At 34.6% G+C, this 19,450-nt stretch overlaps 1 protein-coding gene across 1 annotated transcript in view; it reads right to left on the reverse strand.

Annotated features, from left to right (window-relative positions):
• ANGPT1 (angiopoietin 1) overlaps positions 1–19,450 on the reverse strand; it is a 45,503-nt gene that overhangs the window by 21,615 nt on the left and 4,438 nt on the right. The window contains exon 3 of the mRNA XM_031552970.1: positions 10,975–11,207. Within this exon, the coding sequence (XP_031408830.1) occupies positions 10,975–11,207 (233 nt within the window). The remainder of the gene's footprint in view (positions 1–10,974; positions 11,208–19,450) is intronic.

Consider the following 19,450-nt stretch of genomic DNA (forward strand, 5'->3'; position numbering starts at 1 on the left):
TCCAAATAAATATGGTTTCTGCAGACGCAGGAGCTCTGAGGTGCCAGAGCTGAGCAGTTCTACTGCTAGTAAGTGCTTAGTAAATTAGTTCATAAAGGTCATCTCGAAAGGAATGAAGTACTTAATTCACTGTTTTTCAAGTCTCTCAGATATTTGGTGAACGAACAATGTGGTTTGTATATAAATAATAAAGAATATCAAACTGCAGTTAATGATGTTGACTGAATCAACAAAATCACATTCATATTTACTAAATAATTTAAGTTCTGAACTGACATACTTTTGAAATCAGTTGAGACTGAGTTAATCACTAGAGTCCTGTGTCCTGTACTGATATTGTCAGTAAATGAAAGGCAGCTGTTGTTTTTTTCTATCGTGGTGACTTAGTTGGACAGATATTCAGAGATTTCTGCAGTACCTTATTGAATTCTTTTATTTTCATGGCTTAAATGTTTCATTTACGCAAATCTAATTTTCTTTATCAGATTCAGTAGTCACTAAACAAACCAAAAGACACAAAAAATATTCTTTGTGCTTTTGAATCTTAGAAGGAAAAGTCTCTCTCCAACATCTTACTACAAACATATTTTATCTAAATTCTAGCTGCTTTGTCAAAAGCATTTCATGTGTCTCAGATGAGAAGCTATTAACAAGTTGAAAAGGAGAATCTTGTAAACCGGTGTCTTTCTACCTACAGCTTCAGCATCTAAGGACAGGGTCATTCAAGGACTACAGCGTAGTAGTTACTATCAGTATCCAAATTGCAAGCAAAGTTTGCCTTACTCTTGTCATGGTTTCAGACACACAGTGCGGAATCCTACACTTCCATAAGATATCCTGTATCTCTAACCCTTTTTCCAGCCATTTGGGTGCAGCTGCTGTGTCCACTGCCTTTCCAGTTAAAATTGCAAATAGCACCTGGCTTGCGAAGAATTGAGTTGGGAACAGTTTGATAATGTTCTCAGAAGAATGTCAGTCAAATATCCCCAGTGTGGAGGCCTAGAACATGGCCCACACCATTCATATATGTTCCCAGAGTTAGTGCCAGGAGCCATAAGCAGCTCTGACAGAGAAAGGGTGAAGATTATTTTTGTTTTGAGAGGAAAGTTAAAGCCACTCTGTTTTTGCTGACTTACAGCCAGAGGTACAGTGTGCCATTTTAGTGCCCTACTCTTGCAGATACCAACCTCCGCTTGAGAACAAATATTGAACTGCAACATAGATTTATGTGTTACGCCAGTATTCCTTTCAGTAACACAGTCGTGTTGGAAATGTTCTGTGCACCACAGAAACAGACATAAAACTGGAGATGTGCTCCAACTCAGATTTGCTCTTCAGACAATCATGGTGCTGCCTACAGACTGAGTTGATAGCCATGTAAGTGCATGTTTCTGTACCTGGCAAAGAAGATTTGAATAGTGCATTTCCTGGGCTCCAGTCTGTTCAGATACATAAGAAGCCAATCATCTTTACTGCATGCTACAATATTTTCACCACCCGAAGTAGATCTTATATACTTATATACTTGGTGGACTCTGTATCACACTCTTCATGATTCTTTTTTTTTCTTTCTTGTTTAGTTTTTCAGGCATAGGATCAAATATTTTGCACAGTATTTGAGCACATCATCAATTATACTGTGGTACATATTTTTTCTGATTTCTTTCCGTTCATTTGTAGTAATTTATGATTTCATAATTTATACAATTTTTCATTTCATTCATTAATGGTCAAGAAACAAATCCTGTGCTTTCCATTCAAGATTTACTTGGGAGTTTACCTTGAATTTACACAGCTATTTAAACTGGAAGGAAACAGAACTCTAGAACTCCTTCCTTGACCATGCTCAACTGCTGAAAAATTAGAATGGAAAATGCAGACCCTCGCTTGAACTTTCATGAACTTGAACTTATGACAGTATGAGTAAACATTTTCATTTTATATTTAAGGGAGCATTTCATTATTACCCCCAAATAAATCTGCAGTGTCATTTAAATGAGTGGTGCTGATCTTCCCATTGCTGTTGGTTGCAGTCTCTAAAGCCAGAGTGAGTCAACTAACATGAGATCTAGCAGAAGGCTTGGATTTTTTATTTATTTATTTATTTTTGAGGTGAGGGTTTAGCAGTACCCTTTTTTTCTTTTTTTTCTTCTTTTTTTTTAACAGGCATGTAATTCCACTGGAACAGCTCCCTTAATTTTACTTATTGTGTGGTTGTAAAATTATTTGATGTATGGAGAAGTGAAAGGATTTTGTTCCCAAAGAGCAATGACAAAATAAAAAGTAGTCCTTTTGCCATCAGCCCCTAGCCCTTCATATTTCCATGCATACTACTTATTACTGCATGTGGGAGGTCCAAATGAATGTGCAAACCTCTCTTAATATAATTCAACACAACTACCAAGCTATGCTGAAATGTAGTTAGCAAGGTTAGGTTGATTCTGCCAGCCTAAGAACTAGCACAGTCTCAGATTCATTAGAAACATAAAGGGTCATTACATGCAAGAATTTCAGACCCACATTTTTAAGGGGAGAAGGGAAGAGAAAAAGCTCAGCAAATTAGTTGCCTCATACTAACATTTACTGAAAAGTTTTAGCAGCTAACAGAATATTACATTTCTCTTTTTTTCCTCCCCACTAAGAGTGTAAAGTAAGAAAAGCAAACAATGGCATAGCAGGAGTATTGAAGCTATCCAACTACTTATTAAATAAATCATTTAAAGCAGAATTCCTCTCCTGTAGTGCTGCAGGAATTGACTAGGTCTTGGAAAATGATGTTAACTTAGTGAGCTTTCACCCTCTCCAGGGCATAATTATTTACTACCTAATAAATTATCAACAGTTATCAAGTTTGTTTCCCAATAAATCTGGCCTTAGTGACTAGTAACAACAATAATACTTCGATTCACTGTGCATTTGAAAGACATCACTTAGGAATACCATAAAGTGGTCCTCATTAGTGAGCTGAAATAGAATGCCTTATGGCCCGTTTACAAAGAGATAAAGACACTTAATTATCCAGCTGTAATATAGTTCCTTAATAGTTTCTGCTTGAGACAGCAGTTTTGTGAGTAACCAGCTATTCATGGAGAGATGAGAACTAAAGAAGTCTTTCACAAACTGCTAAAAGAGAGATTAACCACTGGCTTTGTTTAATATCTCTGGTGTCCATATTTCTTTAACTGATTTATATTTTTCCACACAGAAACCCTAAGGTGCAGTTAGTGTTTCTAGTTGAATCATGCATACAAAAACAACTTCATTAACAAGCCATTTGGGTGACACTAGCAGTGTTGTTGGCTGGTTTATACATGGCTGATATTCCCTCTAATATCTTCACTGTAACTGAATAATAGCATTTTCATAAAGCAAAGTGAAGAGGGATTTGGCACTGAGATATACTGTAGGAATGAGAGATGGCAATTGGTTTCAATATTAATAACCAAGAACTGAAATATAAAAATATTCACTCAAATTGTTCATTCCTCAGTATTAACAAATATTGACCCCTTGCTGTCACCATTAGTAACTCAATAGGGATAAAATATAGGAATCCCCAATTCTGTTTTGAAGAGCTCTAATATTTTTCCCACTGAAAGATACATTAAATAATGTACTTCAATTAACTTATCTAAGTATGGTATCTCTATTAAAACATGGTCTGACTTGATCATAATTAAAAAATTTACTTGCATTTTATTGTACAGTGAGTCTATAGCACATGAACAAATGAACCTATGAAGAACAAAACAATACTGGTGTTGATGTGCAGGTGTTTCCTACACAACTGCACAAATACAACTGCAGTGTCTTTCTCCTCGGTGGTTCTGTACATAGAAGACAAGGAAGACAAGAGTATTTTCCATGGCACTCAGTAAATTAAAATTCCATTTTTTTATCCCTAGATTTCAATATTTCAAAATACTGATATAGGCAGTTATTCTAAATAAGTGGAATGGGCTTATAATAGTGAGGTTTGTGAATCATGGGTGGAAAAATGTGATCTTTTTTCATAGCAATCTTCTGCAATAGCATAGAATAGGTCAGTTGGAAGGGACCTTCAAAGATCGTCAGGTCCAACTGCCTGATCACTTCAAGGTTAACGACAATGAGGATAATGTCCAAATGTCTCTTGAACACTGACTGGAATGGGGCATCGGCTGCCTTGCTGGAAAGTCTGTTCCAGGATTTGATCATCCTCACACTAAAGATTTTTTTTCTATATCATTGTACAAACACATTGTCATCCTTAGCTCTGACACCTTTGAGTATCTCTGTAATGCTTTATGGCAGAATAAGAGAAGTGTGGAACACAAATGGCTTCAGTGCATTAAAACAGGTTTTATTCAAAGATCAGGCTGCTCTAGCTTTGCCAAGTCAATTTAATTGTGTTTTTATTTCATTCTTAATCAATAGTAGGAAAAAATAATAAAAATATTTAGAATTTATAAATAAAGTGTCATGTTTTGTTATTTGTGTTAGGGTTATCCAATTCCAGCCACAAAAGAAAAAGAAAAAAACCTATCAGTTTATTCATGTATTTCTTTCTTTTAACCATACTTAAACTGTGTGGATCAAGGCACAATCTTTATCCACATCAGATCTACAGCTTGCAGCTAAAATTGGTCATAAACTTCTTAAATTATCAAAAAATCTTGTTCTGATTGCTTCCATGCTTCAGAAGAAAAATGAAGTGACTGGTATGCCATACAAGGTTCCTGCCTCATGAGTTACACTATGTCATGTTAAAAAAACGTTAACAAAGTTAGGGATGAAGTACAAAAAGGAGACAAGCATTAAGGAGTTAAAAGAGATTTCTAGTGAAATAGTTACCACAGATTATATCTCAGATGAATACCAATATCATTTTTGCTGTGCAAATAAAACCAGTAACTGTATCATACAATCTTATTCTTCTATTCTGCGTGAGTACAACACAGAAAATTCATGTTGCTGCACACAATTCAAATAGTAAGACCTAAAATTATCCTTAGGAGAACCTGAATCTTTTAATCTATGTTGGCATTCTGATAAATCTTTTCTAATTTTCTTTTTCTTTTTTAAAAACTGACTTGTATTATAGAAGTTGTCTTTGAAGTCTTGCTAATGAAATAGGCCAGCTTCTCTGCTGGGGTAATTTTGTTAGTGCCAATGGAGTTTCCCCTGTGTCTGCAACCTCCAGGTCATCTCTTTGAAGTTCTCATTCTATCCTCAATCTGTACATTTCAGTATAAATTTTAACATGATAACAATATATGCCCTACGAAATAGAATACTTAAGGTTTAATGTTTTGAGTAAATGAACTGCTATGCATTTTAAAAGTAAGTATTCTAATAGAATAACATTTTCCATGCAGCATTTTCTAAAATATGAAATCTGCTCAGAAGTCTAGAGATTTGAACCTTTGCAGAAATGTCAGACCCACTAACGAAGTTATTTACTTCACAAACTCAATAGGCACTTCTGGGGAGGTAAATTCCTGGCATATGTGTGTATTATTTTGAGAATTAAGCTTAGCTTCTCATCAGCATTCAAGAGGAAGCTAATGCTTTATTTCTCCCCTACTAGGAGGTCACAAAAACAGACATTCATGACAAAAGTTTCTTTACATTTCCATTAATCTTAAGTGCATGAATTTAGACCAAACATTTTAATAAGGTATGCTAATATACAGTCTGACAGAAAATATACATTAAAAAAAAAAAAAATCCGAAATCAGAAAAGGACAATAAATGTTAAATATAAAGTTAAATGTATTTCCACACTGAAATTTTAGATTCCCTTATGCTGTGGGTAGGAGTACTTATGAAGTTATGCAAATCAGTGTTAATATGATAGGCACACTAGGTCAATTTTCTTCTACTGGAGCAAAAAAGAAAAAGTATTTGAAGATAGATGAGACTTCAGACTGAGCACATTTCGTGACCTTTGGCTTTAAACATAATTTCCCACTGGACTAATGCAATTTATGAATTACTTAGTTTCAACTTGGGTATACTTCCATGATGAAGATATTATTTATTATTTAACACAATTTGCAGTGCATTCCTTGCAGTTTTTTCAGTCAACACTAAAAATCCTTTTGAAAAGTACTTTTTTTCTGATCTGGAAGCTTAGTAAGTCTCTCAAATACCTTTTATTGTCTTAGGTGTTTATTTGTTGATGGTAAGAGCAATGTGCCTAAATCAACAGAACTTTCATGCTTTTCATACTCTGAAACACTCATAATACCAGTTGATAGTGGGAGAAACAGAAATTTAGATGGACTTCCTAAAATTTTAGAACACACAATCTCAAACATGATATTTTCATCCAGAGAATTGTGAAATCTCATAGACAGAAACAGAAAGCGATTGGTAAGCCAAGGCCTCATGTTTTTCCATTCATACACTTAAGACTAAAATGCTTTATCCATCCTCAGAATAATTTTCAAAGTACTGTGAGGAATGAGTAGTTTTAAGAAAATGAGAATCACAAAGTCTTTGACAAACTTTGCAAACAACTCAATGATCTATATCCAATTCTTTGTTATCTTCTATAAGTGAAGGACTTCTACAGCTTTGCAGATAGCTGTGCAGTACCTCTACAAGGATGAATTAAGCCTTCAGCTCAACATTTCTTTTTCTCTAGTTTTCTGTTGCAGAAATGTTACAGGCATTTGTCTATTTGTCTATTTGTCTTTTTTTTTTTTTTTTAGATATGAGTATGGAGATTACTTAATTTCTAGAAAGTTTCTTTACATTTCCACAATACTGAACAGTCATTTCAAAGAAGTTAGTGCCTGAAAGCACTGCTGTTTTAGAAATTCTATTTTAGAAATTATTGACAGCCCCTTTCAAGTTTGTTTAGCCTAAAACTATATATAAATAAGCCATAGACACAGGCCAAAATGGAGACTTGTGTGTCCCCACAGTATCCTGCATTTATTTGACTCTTTGTAATCTTTGGGACCTTTCAGATTTTCTATTTTTATGGATTATATGCATTTGAAATCCTAGAATTACTCACTGTCAGAGAGAGGTGGGTGGTATTTTGGAAATGAAACTCACAAACAATTTGTGCTTGACAGGTGGCCCCCATCTCAAAACTAGCCTTCTACAAAACCAGCACTGAAAGTGGGATCTGGATTTTATCTTTCAATCCATCTGTCTTTTTAAAGATTATCCTCTTTCTTACTTCTTTTTTTCTCTCTTCCTCGTTCCCCTTTAAGTTCTTCAGAAATCCTCACAACATTTATCTAGCCAAGGTTGAAGTACCAAAGCAGATTATACTGTAGGATGTCATCCAGTATTAGGGACTATGTTAGTTAAGCTTCTCGGAGTGTAAAACTAAACAAAAGCAGTCTCTGTTCAGTGCTATATCTTCACACTAGCCACTAATTTCCTCACAGACTACTAATAGGCAGACTTCTGAAAGTCTTCTAACTTACTTAAACTAATCTAAAAATAAATATTCTGATACAATTACATCATTACTGGAATAAATTTATCTCATGATTTATAATAAAAAAAACGATTGGTTTAAAACAAAGTCATTCAACAGTAATTTTACTTAAAATATCTTTTTTTAATTCCTAACTTTATTTCACAAATTGGAAATCCTGTGTATTATGAAATAAGCAAAGGAGATCATCTTGCCATATGTGACACTTTTGTTTTTATCACTTGTTTTTAGATTTCTTGAGACTGGCAAGAGTTTGTAAAATATATAAACATACACGTTATGTAAAATGCACAGTTGTACACTTTTAATTTATGGTGGGAAATCCAAAAAAGGTACTTAAAGACATTCTCAAAATACTGAAGTTTTAGCCACATTTTTCAATTCCTCTCATCTCCTGTTTTCATTCCTGGGAAGTTACTCATCTGTAACAATCTTGCCTCTTAGACTTGATGCCTTGCTTAGGTCATACTTCCTTTCAAAGATGAGTACCAACAGTTAAAAACTTGAAGTTTTTAAGGGAGCACGTCTTTTGCTAGCTCTTCATCTTTATAATAATTCAAAAATCTTTATTAAACTCAATGATATCTAGCAAGCAAAACTTCACATAACTAAATATTATCTTTTGTCAATGAAAGATATCTGTTACTGGGACTCCCTCTTCTCTCCAGAGTTGGTGTTTTTGTAGGTTTACATAACAGTATATCGTACATACTTTTTTTTGTATTTTACAGCTTTCTCTCCTCATATGGAAATCGTTGCAGGTCTGTAATTATTTCCCTTATGCTATTCTGTTCTGGATCATTTCCATTTCTGCTATATGCCTTATGAAATTAGATGACCAGTATTTAACAGTATAAGACAGAATGGGTGTCACTGATGTATGTTTCACATTTTGCTATTGTCTACCTCCCAGTAAACACTTCTTATGACATATTTTATGTGTTAAGCATAAGTGCACACATAAAGACTTCTGAAAGAGTAAATTTCATACTTTTGGTGAGAATTGTGAGTAGCCTTAGTTGTATTTCACAGCACATGTACTCTTCTATTTTCAACACATATTTGCATAGACTGAAGCTGATAGCAATTTTTACTACAATGATTTAGTTTTCTGCCTTCATTGGAATAGTCTCATACTCCAGGATATTATTTTAACTTAAAATATCTGGCTTCTTTTCAGCTGTGGATATACTTACCAAATACATTAGTCAGCTCAACTTAGACAGTTAGTGGAAACTTTTCTGCAATTATTTCTTTTAAATTTTTCTCAAAAAAAGCATCCAAAGAATATTCTTACCATGGTAACACACAAAAAAAATTAGTAATGTCCAAAACTGAGGGTGAGAGTTAAGCAATTAGGATTATATTTCAGCATTTAGCCATGCTGAGTACCTTTTACTTCCACAGTTCCTCAGCTGTAAAAAAAAACTGCTGAAAATTCAGGTTTTCAGACATCTGAATTTGGATCCAGGAGCCCAGCTTAAAACATCCACTTCTGAAATCCTCATTCAAAGTCTTTATAAGAAGCATCTGAGGAAACTAAGTTTAGAAAAAATGTTTCGTTTTTTTTTTCTTTGAACCTAATTTGGAATATTTTGAAACTCTTTTTCTAATCTTAAAGAGAACTTGCAGTAAAGATCCATATGAAAATAATATATATTTCATATTGATATTAATTTTAGAATACTCCTGAGCTCTATTAGAAAACCCTGAACACAACTTTGCCAGGTTTCTTTGCCAAAAGATCGCAAAACGTGATAAATGAATTGCATTGCATCACAATTTTTCTTTAGAGATATGAGAACAGCCTACTATGAAGGATGTTATTTACTTCAAAATGCTGGGGAACTGTCTAACAGAATAAGCAGAAGGGAACACTTAGAATAAATAGGAGGAGGAAAAAAAAAGTAGTCTATCAACATGGGTCCAAGCAGGAAACACTTCCAAAGGATGAGATGTAATCCTCGCCACTGGAACTATTCAGATTTAAGCCACACAAGTTGCATGGGAATATGCAGCGGAGAGAAAACCCACACTGCCTTGAGCTGAACAGCATGAATGATATGTTTTTCTGCCTATTAAACCAAACATTGAGTAACAATGCAGGTAATTTTTTTTTTAATTTTTAAAAATTATTTATAGTAATTAGAGCTCTAAAATTACCAAGAGGAAACAAGCTGGGAACCTTGGAGTGCTGGTACTTAACCTCACATAAACCTTTCTTTAACACTTCCACACTCACTGAATGACTAGCAGAACTTGTGCATCTACAGTTACTCTGTATTTACCCTGAATCTTAGAAAAGGTTTGACTACCTCTTCGTCATCAGAGAGGTTTCTTTGATGTTTCTTTTCCCAACTTTCTTTCCCCAGCAGTAGTTTTAACCTACTACTTGGCATATCAGACACAACTGTTTACCCCCTTTTAGTTGTTAATCTTAGCATGTGACCTTTGCTGTTACATTCTCCCTTACATCTCTTATTCCCTCTATTCTATATAACCTTGCCCAATTTTTCGTAGTTATTAATGTGTTCTTTCCAGTGTCTCATTTTCTTCCCTCACAGTGATCTCCAAGAAACATTTGTCTCTTTCTGCCATCTGTCTTGGATAGTCCTGATGAAAGGAATGTCTGTAATATTTTTAGCACTAGAAAACTAAAATCCCATCTCAATTTCTTTCTCAATGCCTAGAAGAAATGTGTTTACTAACATAATCAAACTTGAGAACTGTCCTAGATGATTAGTCATTCCTTTCTTTCAAAAGATGTTATTTTTTTCTTATATGTTGATAATGTGTCTTATGTACTCAGAAATAAACTAGATCTAGAAAAACAGGAAAAAAATACAATCCTTTATTATAAACAAAAACTCATTCAGTGGAAGAACTTCTTTTGGATGGCTACTGCACCTCAAGTTCCTACAACTGAATTCATCAGCTTTAAAATACATTTATGTGTAAGGAATTCTGATTTACTTTCCTTTATTTTCTCTCCAATAACTGTAAAGGAACTCGAGAGTTGACACCCATAAAGTAACCATCAGTAAACACATTTGGTCACAGCAGGAGACAGATGATCAAAGGAACAAAATAGTATTGATAATGTGAAGTCAATGAAATTTTGTCTTACAGCAACTAAGGTTACGGTATAATAGCTTAATGATATTAAATTTAAATAATAAGATATGACAGTTAACAAAAGGGTTGGCCTCAGAACTGTCTAAACATTATTTGATTGGTGGGTTCTTATCTGGTCTTGTGTTCCTGATTGTTATCATGGAATCATGTGAGTTATTTTGGTTAGAAAGGACCCACAAAATCATCAAGTCTAATCATAACATTACTCTGCTAACTCCATCACTAAACTCTGTCCTTAAGCACCACATCTACACATCTCTTAAGTACCTCCATGTTCTTCTCTTGCTTGGAATAAGCTCACTAAGTTATATTAAAAAATAAAAAAATAAAAAAATGCAGCATTTAAGAAAGAAATTTCCTAGTATTTGTAATGTTTTAAAATTCTGCTTTCTTACCTCCTTCCTTAGAACAGAGGGTAATTAGAGTATGAACTGTATCCATCAATTCAAGCTGCTGCTTCTGCAGAACACTGTTATTAGTTGTTGCCTTGTTTAATTGCTTCTCTAGTTCCTGGATTATGTAGCTTTGTCGAGTGACCAAACTCTGTAGATTCTCTTTCTCCTCTTTCAAAGTGTCCATCTCTTCTTTATGTCTTTCTTCCATTTCTAAAATTTTGTGCTCAAGTAAACTAAAATAAAATAAAATATCAGCAGATATTATTTCATGGTAACATTTTTCACAACACAGAAAGTATAGCTACTTTATCTTCACTGTAGAATTCAAAACAGAAATTATTTATTCTAAAATGTCATAACTGTTAATTCAGCAAAAGATCTCCATCAAGTAGATAAATATGATTTATCTCCAGTGTTCAATCTTGTAATTGTTTGCTTTAATATGGTGCTTGAAAAATAAAGATCATGGAAATACATGTCTAGTTATTATAACCATCTGAGTGTATAACCATACAGACTAACAATTTTTTATTATTGGGGTTCAAGCAGAAAAGTCTAAGGTGGGCAAAGAAGGGAGAAGTGAAGAAAATGTCATTACTAGTATGGGTAGTTCAATTTGATGAGAGGTAAAAAAGAGTAAACTAAGGAATTTTTGTGAAGCCTTTTATGACAGAATGGAAGTAGGTAAGTACTAGAAGCTATCAAAGGATGTGGAACTCACAATAAAAATATCATTTGATGTCCTCTGTGAAGCTGAGAATAGAATTGTGTATCAGCTGAGTGCTATCTGCTTCCACATTTCACAGCTAATACCTGTCAACAGTGAACAAGATGTTTTTTCAAGCCCTTGTTTTGATTCTGTGGTGATGCACTGGGTTAACATAATAGGGTTTTGATAGCTAGGGATGGGAGAGGCAGCCTCTTGGAGGAGACCAGGAGCTGTCCCAGCTAACTCCAAAAGGAACATATCTCCGGCCAGAGCTGAGCCAGTAAGCAACATTTGTTGTGCCTCTGGGAGAGCAGATTGAAAAAAGGCATGAATACTGCACAACAGTAGCTGAGAGGACTGAGAACATATGGGAGAAACAGCAGTCCCCAAAGCCAGGGCAGAAAGGCAGGAGGTGTTCCAGAACAGTGCAGAAGCTCCCAGAGCCCAGGAGAGGCTTGTGGTAGAGCATTTTGTCTCCCTGAAGCACCTGGGCATCACACAGAGCAGATCTCCACCTGCAGCCATGGAGAAGGCCATGGTGCAACAGTGGATGTGGCCTGAAGAGCTGCAGCCTATGGAGGGCCCCTGCAGGAGCCTGGGGCCAGAGCTGCAGACATGGAGAAAAGCCCAAAATGGGTCAGAAAGGCTGAGGAATCTGTCACTTGTGGGGACCTGTGCAGGAGCAGAGCAGTCCCAACAAATGAACCATGTGGTATGGTCCCATACTGGAGCATTTCTTGAAGAGCTGCAGCCTGTGGGAAGCCAATGAGGGATCAGTTTAGAAAGAAAGGCATTTTGTGAGGGACTCCACAATGGAGCAGGAGTAGAGAGTGGTCATGTAGGAGGTGCAGAGCATTATCTACTGACCACAGCTCGCATTCAATTTCCCTACACTGCTCAAAGGGAGGAAGAAAAAGGTGGTGATTGCAGTGGGAAGATTTTTTAGTTTGCTTTTAGTTTTTCATCACTCTTGTCTGTTATCAATATACAATAAAGAGAAGGCATGTAGTATGTACCATGAGAAAGTGTGGTAGTTGTTAGTTGCCCATCAATGGTAAAATACCAAAACTGGGAGCTTAAGAGAAAGATTTTATTAATATTAGATAAATAAATAAATTTGTCTTCTCTGCTACTTTCTTCTGTTTGGTAATTCTACTGTAAATGCCAAAAGAGGTGTTTCTCATGCTCAAAACCAACTGGTTGTTACAAACTTCCCAACGAACTGCTTCCTGTCCAAGATAGTTCTAGATTTTATTTATTTGCACTCTTCCCCCACCTTTGTTTTTACTTCTGGGTAATAGATCAGTGGCAAAATGCCTGCATAATTTCAGGTCATTTAACCTAACTGAAGAATGTAATAAAATCCATATGGAGTTGTTTCTACTAGATATCACAGAGCTTTAATATGAGCTGCTACAAATGATAACAATGCAATGATTAAATTCAGGCCCTGGATTTGCTGTATAAGCTGGAGTAATATAAAAGGTTTTTTTTGATTGTTTGTTTGTTTTTTCTCACTAAATAGAGGAAATCAAACAGCAAATCTCTTTCTGAAATTATGAATGTGGGACTTGCAGAGATATTCAAGAAAATATACTCTGCAAGATCAACATATCTAGTTCTGTGAAAATAACATGAATCTGAGTGAGGAGGAAGAAATGAAAGAAGGGGGAGGGAAAACACTTTTTCAGCTTCATTCCCAAAAGCAAGGGTGAACATGATGTTTCATTCTTAAAGTCTCATTAGTTGGTAACAAAAGCAGAACAAGAATTTCTGCACTAGAATTTGATAATAAAAAGTTCCAATATGAAAAATGCATGGATTCTAAAACCAAATATGTTCAATTTTTGTCACATCTTGTCATACCTATGGATTATTTTTTTCATCACATGAAATCTAATGTTAAATACAATACTTATATGCTGAAGATCTACTTGGAGTTTTGAGGATATTTCTGTGAAAGTCTTTGAGCTTTGTTATGCTCAGACTAATTAAGGAATTTTGACATAAATGTTTGAAAATTTTATGATGACAAAGTTGGTTTTAGTCATAAATCACTATTTGATAACATTAGAAAATTTATATGCAAAATTTATTAATTTTACCATATTTTCACAAAAATTATTAAAATGCTCCTTTTGACACTAGATCTTAATTTTTCTGATAGATTGTGAGTTACACTAGTATACAGATTGGATCACAAAGCAGTCCCTGGGCACAGTCTGTGTTTGAATAGGTGCTAGATATGGCTACCTCCCACTTTGACATCCAATTTAATATACTTTTATAACAAGGTTACCCACTTACTGAACAAAGAGAAGATAGTGGATGATGTATTTTTATAGATTTTAACAAAGACTTTGATACTATCTTTCACAGTATCCTTCTGGACAAAATGCCCAGCATATAACTGGATACATACGCAGTATCGTTGGTAAACAACTGACTGAATGGCAGGACTCAAAGCATTGTAGTACGTGGGACAGCATGAGGCTGGTGACATTTCTCCCCAGGCCTCAATTTCAGGAACATTTATCTTGAAATTTTTTATCAGTGACCCAAACAAAGAAGCTGAGTGCACACTAAGTCTGCATATGGCACTAAATTAGATGTTTCCCTTGGAGAGATCTTGATAGAACATTAGACCATAACCAATCATATAAAAAATAATAAGAAATATAATAGTGGATTATGCTTTTGGGATGGTGTAATCTGCGATATATGTTTAGACTGGGGGACAAGTGGCTGTACTGCTGCAGACCGATTTGGAGGTTTTGGCTGATGATAACCTCATTATAAGTCAACATTTCACCCTGCCAGCCAGAAGGGCCTAACTGTATTAAGTGCATTAACTACTGTATAGCTAACCTGTCAAAAAAAGTGATTGTCCCACTATATTTAGTGTTAGTTTAACTTCATCTCAAATACAGTGTGCTGTGCACACTGGGGCTCCACAGCATAAGGGACAAAACTATTAGAATGCGTCCAATTTTGGGCAACAGTAATGGTAAAAGGTTTAGAGGGCATGACGTAGAAGTGCCTGAGGATACTTGGTTAGTTGAGCTTAGAAGCGACTAGGGGTTGATTTTATTACTTCTTCGTGAAGGACAGGAGAGAGAGGTGCTGATTTCTTCTTTCTGGTGACAGACAATAGAGCATTAGGTCTGAAAGCTGCATCAGGGGGAAGTTCAGATTGTATATTAGAAAAAATTTCTATTGAGAGAGTGGATCAGCCTGGATCAGGCTCTCCAGATAAGCTGTCACATTTGTGTCTGTTAAGAACTGTATAGATCATGTTCTTGTGCGTATGATTAAATTTTTAGGTTGCCTTTTGTGGAGTCAGAAGATGGATTTACGATTACCACAGGACCCTTCAAACTCAGGATATTCTATCATTCTTACAATCTGTGGAAAACATTCAGACAATGTAGGAAAAAAAAAAAAGCCATATCCATATTACACTATAGTTAGTGTATAGTAGGTAAAAATAAAAATAATTCCCTTTGTCTTTGTCCATGTCTCAGTACAAGGCATCTCCTTAACTCTTGTCCATGTCCAAATTTAAATGACTTCCATATCTTAATGATATGGAATATGTGATATTAATGATATGTCACAATACGTCTTATTTGTTTCCTACCATAGCCTTAAGAACAGAGCAAATGTATCTATGGAGATGGCAGTCTTATTTGAAATAACACTGGACATGTCAAGTAAGAAGGAGGAAGCTGACAACATTTAGAGCTTCCCGTTTAGCATGTACAGAGACAGACAGCAAACAGATGTTTTACAGCTTTAGGAATAACATATCCTAATATTTAGGAGTGGTGTTTTGAGAACATGTGGTGGAAAGACGGGATTGTCAAGACACTTGGTTTCTTTACAGTTTTCTACGTAGATTAAAATTCTTGTTATTATAAATTGCAAAACCAAGCTATTTTAAGGAATGCATATGCATTTATGCAATGATCTTTCCATAGCAGCAAGTATACCACAGATAAGAGTAAGTCCTCAGGATAGGACCACTCCCTATATTCCTAGGAGAAATCCATAACAACTGCATTTAATTTGATTTTACTAAAAATCAATGAGAAAGTTATTAAAATCTCTGATGAACAAAAGGAAAAATTTAAATAAACTGGAGACTTCTGCACTAGCATGTTCCAAACAGAAAAAAATTCTAAACAGTATGAGAAAAGCTGCTCTTGTGGACTTCGACTCCAATAGGGACAGATTTTTTCATATTTGTCATTAAATTGATATATATTATAGTTAATTTAAATAATAAAAAGTTCTAGAAACCTCATCAAGAAATCTTTAAACAGGTTGAAAAGCATACATAATACATTTAGGATTTTTAAACGGTTGTCAGAGCACTGTAGTGTGGAAATAAGAATAAAAAATTTTAATAGTCAAATAGAATGAAGAAAGAACTTTGTTGAGTTCTTGATAAACAAATTTTATCCATTTTTCAAGACACATTATGAAAACACAGTAGAAAATATTTCTACTAACTTTCATTAATGACTGTTATTGACATACTCACAAAAATTAAAAAGAAGGTCCAATTAATCTGTAAACATTGAATATAATTGTACAACACACTTTGATGTGGAATGCCACTGATGCGATGAAATGACTGCTTCCTTTCTACTTCAAGTTTACTGTACAATTCTCTTTTAGGTCTGAGAACATTACTGACCTAAACAGATAAAGCAGTCATGGGAACCACAAAGAAATAATTCACTATTCACTAGAAACATCGTATCTATATATACATAAACACACAGACATATGCATACATGTATGTATGCTTTTAAAATTGTAGCTTTCAATCTGAAGGAGAATATTGAGCATATTGGGAACACAATGGAGTTACAAAGAACAAAAAAAATGTTACTATATGGGCAAGTATCAATATCATCTATTTGAAAATGGCTCCCTGGAGTTATTACCTTAAAGACATTTAAATAATAAACAGAACCCTTAGTTTTCCTCCAAAATAAGCATCTTTTTTTTTATTGTACAATACACTGCGGTTCATCAGGCTGGGAATCTATTTTCAACAAATGATGTGCTAGCTTTATCAGGATATAACCCAGTGATATGCCTCAATGCAACTGTGCTGTGTTCAGGTAATTCAGAAAAAGCCCTGTGAGGATGCTGAACAAGGTAGAAGGCCAATACAGAAGTCTGAGAATGACTTCCAGTAAAAACTGCTGTCCGTTTGAAAGGTGATGAAGGAGAACATGTAGAAAGCAATCTTGTAGCTCTCTGGGGAGGAAGGAAGTCTGGTTTAGACAATCTGCCTTATAAGGTACATAGTTTATTCACTAATCCATTCCAGATCATGGCAGTTTCAGAGAGTTTTTTAAAAAAACAAAAACAAAAAACAAAAAACCAAAAACTCTTTGTTTTCAGAGGCCTCAGACATGTGGGAGTGGTATATAGACCAGATCTTAGAGATGGACATCTTCTGCATTAAAATAATCTTTAAAAAAGAAAATCAAGATTTATTAGGAAGACAGATAAAATCATTTACTTTGCTAAGCTATTCAGTAAATAAAAAATAAAATTAAAAAAAATGACAAAAAAAAAATCACACTGCAAAAAAATTCTTTACCTGCATATATGTGCTTTTCTTCTATTAAGAGTGTATGGGAAGATAAACAAGTGGAGAATTTAAATGCCTATATCTGAGTGCAGTACATGACTGAATTTTTTTCCTGAATTTAAAGGTGCTAACTATCTGTAATTAAGTAGATGGACTAATTGGTTCAAGGAGTTATAAAAAAAGTATTCCCATAGTTCTTCAGGCCACGTTATTTAGCCTGTCTATTTTTTATTCCAGTTATAAGACAATTCTACTGAAATCACAAAAATGAAGTGAATAAAATGAACCTGAATTTACCTTGCATATGCACAGCTTGTTAAAAAAAAAAAAAAGTCACACACAGTGTGTTTCCTCATCTTTCACACAGTCAAATGGTAATTCACCATTTTTAAGTACATCTTTCATAGGATGACAGTTCTTATACTGAATGTTACTGTAGTTTGATTTTCTGCAAATTCAAGTTGGAATTTATGTTTAAATGTAATGCCTGCTGTTTACTATGGAGTGGTCCAGAATCCATTATGATTTTCCTCTTCTATTTCAAAAGTGAACAGAAAGTTATTTTCATATTTGCATATTGAAACAAAAGGCACGTAAGTTAAAAGCAGCTAATACACTATGGAAGAAAAAAAAAAAGAAAAAGAAAAAGGCTCAAAAGAGGACATTAACAGGGAAATCTTTCAAGAATAAATTAAAATAGCATTTAAAAAGCTCTTGTGGGATTAAAAATGGCAATGCAAGAAACCACCATTTACATTACAGTGGGTGGGAACCCACAAGACGAAATTATTTATGGCATGAGAGCATTGAATAGAAACAAGATACTGGGGCAAATGTGACTCTACTTATGCTATGGAATATCTTTCACTTCAGTGGAATAAAATAAAAAAGTTGGCCACTCTTCCCAACAGAGACGGGAAGTAAAGAGTGTAAGGCCAAGGAAAGAGTCTAGTCAAAAAACATGAAACGGTCCCCTGTTGATAAACAGTATTCATTGTATTTAAGGATAATATACAAAGTACTGTAATATATCAACAATCACTTATTATTACTATAATACTTTGTATTTCTTTCGTCCAAAATCCAGTTCTTTGGAAGTGATTAAGATCTGTATTTTTATTTTACACGGAGGAAAATTTAGCGCAGAAATGATCTCCACCCAGTGCACCGTTTTGATTACATTTTGGATTGTAATAGTTCCTGCACTCATTCCCACTGTGGTGTACACCTACTGAAAAAGAAAGGCCCTTTGCAACAAGTTTCAGTCCATGTAGACAACAAAAACAAAATGATTTCTCCAGCTGACTGATTTCAAAATACTATATAGATAAAGTCACTTTAACTGCAAACAACTACTGAACATCATCTGATGAGTAATCTATAAACACTGTTAAAGTTAAGCAAGCTAAAAATCATTGGTATATTCATTAACTTTTATCTTGTGAAATCACAAAAATTCATCCCATCCCATCCCACACACATATAAATGATTTCATGATCAAGAACTTACAAGACTAAGATTATGCAGTTTTTCGTTATGAATAGATGATACAGAAGATGGTGATTCCTTTTCTAATGTAACTATAATGCTATCCTCTCGCTAATTTTATCAGTCCCAAGGACACAGGAGGAAGATATGAGAAGTTTTTGCCAAGTTCCTGCTTTATGATAAGATGAAAACCCATGTATTGTACCTTTTATACACAAACGCCTGTCAGAGAAACAATGGGTTCTTAAATGTTTCTTTTTAACATACTACTCCATCTCTTTTTCTTAAATACCAAGCCAGACCATTTTGCCATGACATAGACTATTTCATCATAGTGTCAGTCAAGTCAAAGGTCAACTTCAGTCAAATTTATTTGTTTACTGACATGAAGGCTTTACACCCTGACACATCGCTAAGACAAATAAATTCAGATTATTGAGTACACAGGATATCACATGAATGACTCAATCTCTGGATCAGGATCAGTGAATAAATTTTTGTTGCAAAACAGACAGCAATAGATAAAAATACAAGTATTTACATACTTAAAAGCCAATACTTGGGTTAATCTCAAATTGAAGTAGGTCGTAAGTAAGCTTGCCTCCTGCACAACAGCAAGATAACACTTTCCACCAACTACAAGAATATCCCATATGCAAAATTT

This window comes from Meleagris gallopavo, chromosome 3 (genome assembly GCF_000146605.3).
Source record: "Meleagris gallopavo isolate NT-WF06-2002-E0010 breed Aviagen turkey brand Nicholas breeding stock chromosome 3, Turkey_5.1, whole genome shotgun sequence".
Taxonomy (NCBI): Eukaryota; Metazoa; Chordata; class Aves; order Galliformes; family Phasianidae; genus Meleagris; species Meleagris gallopavo.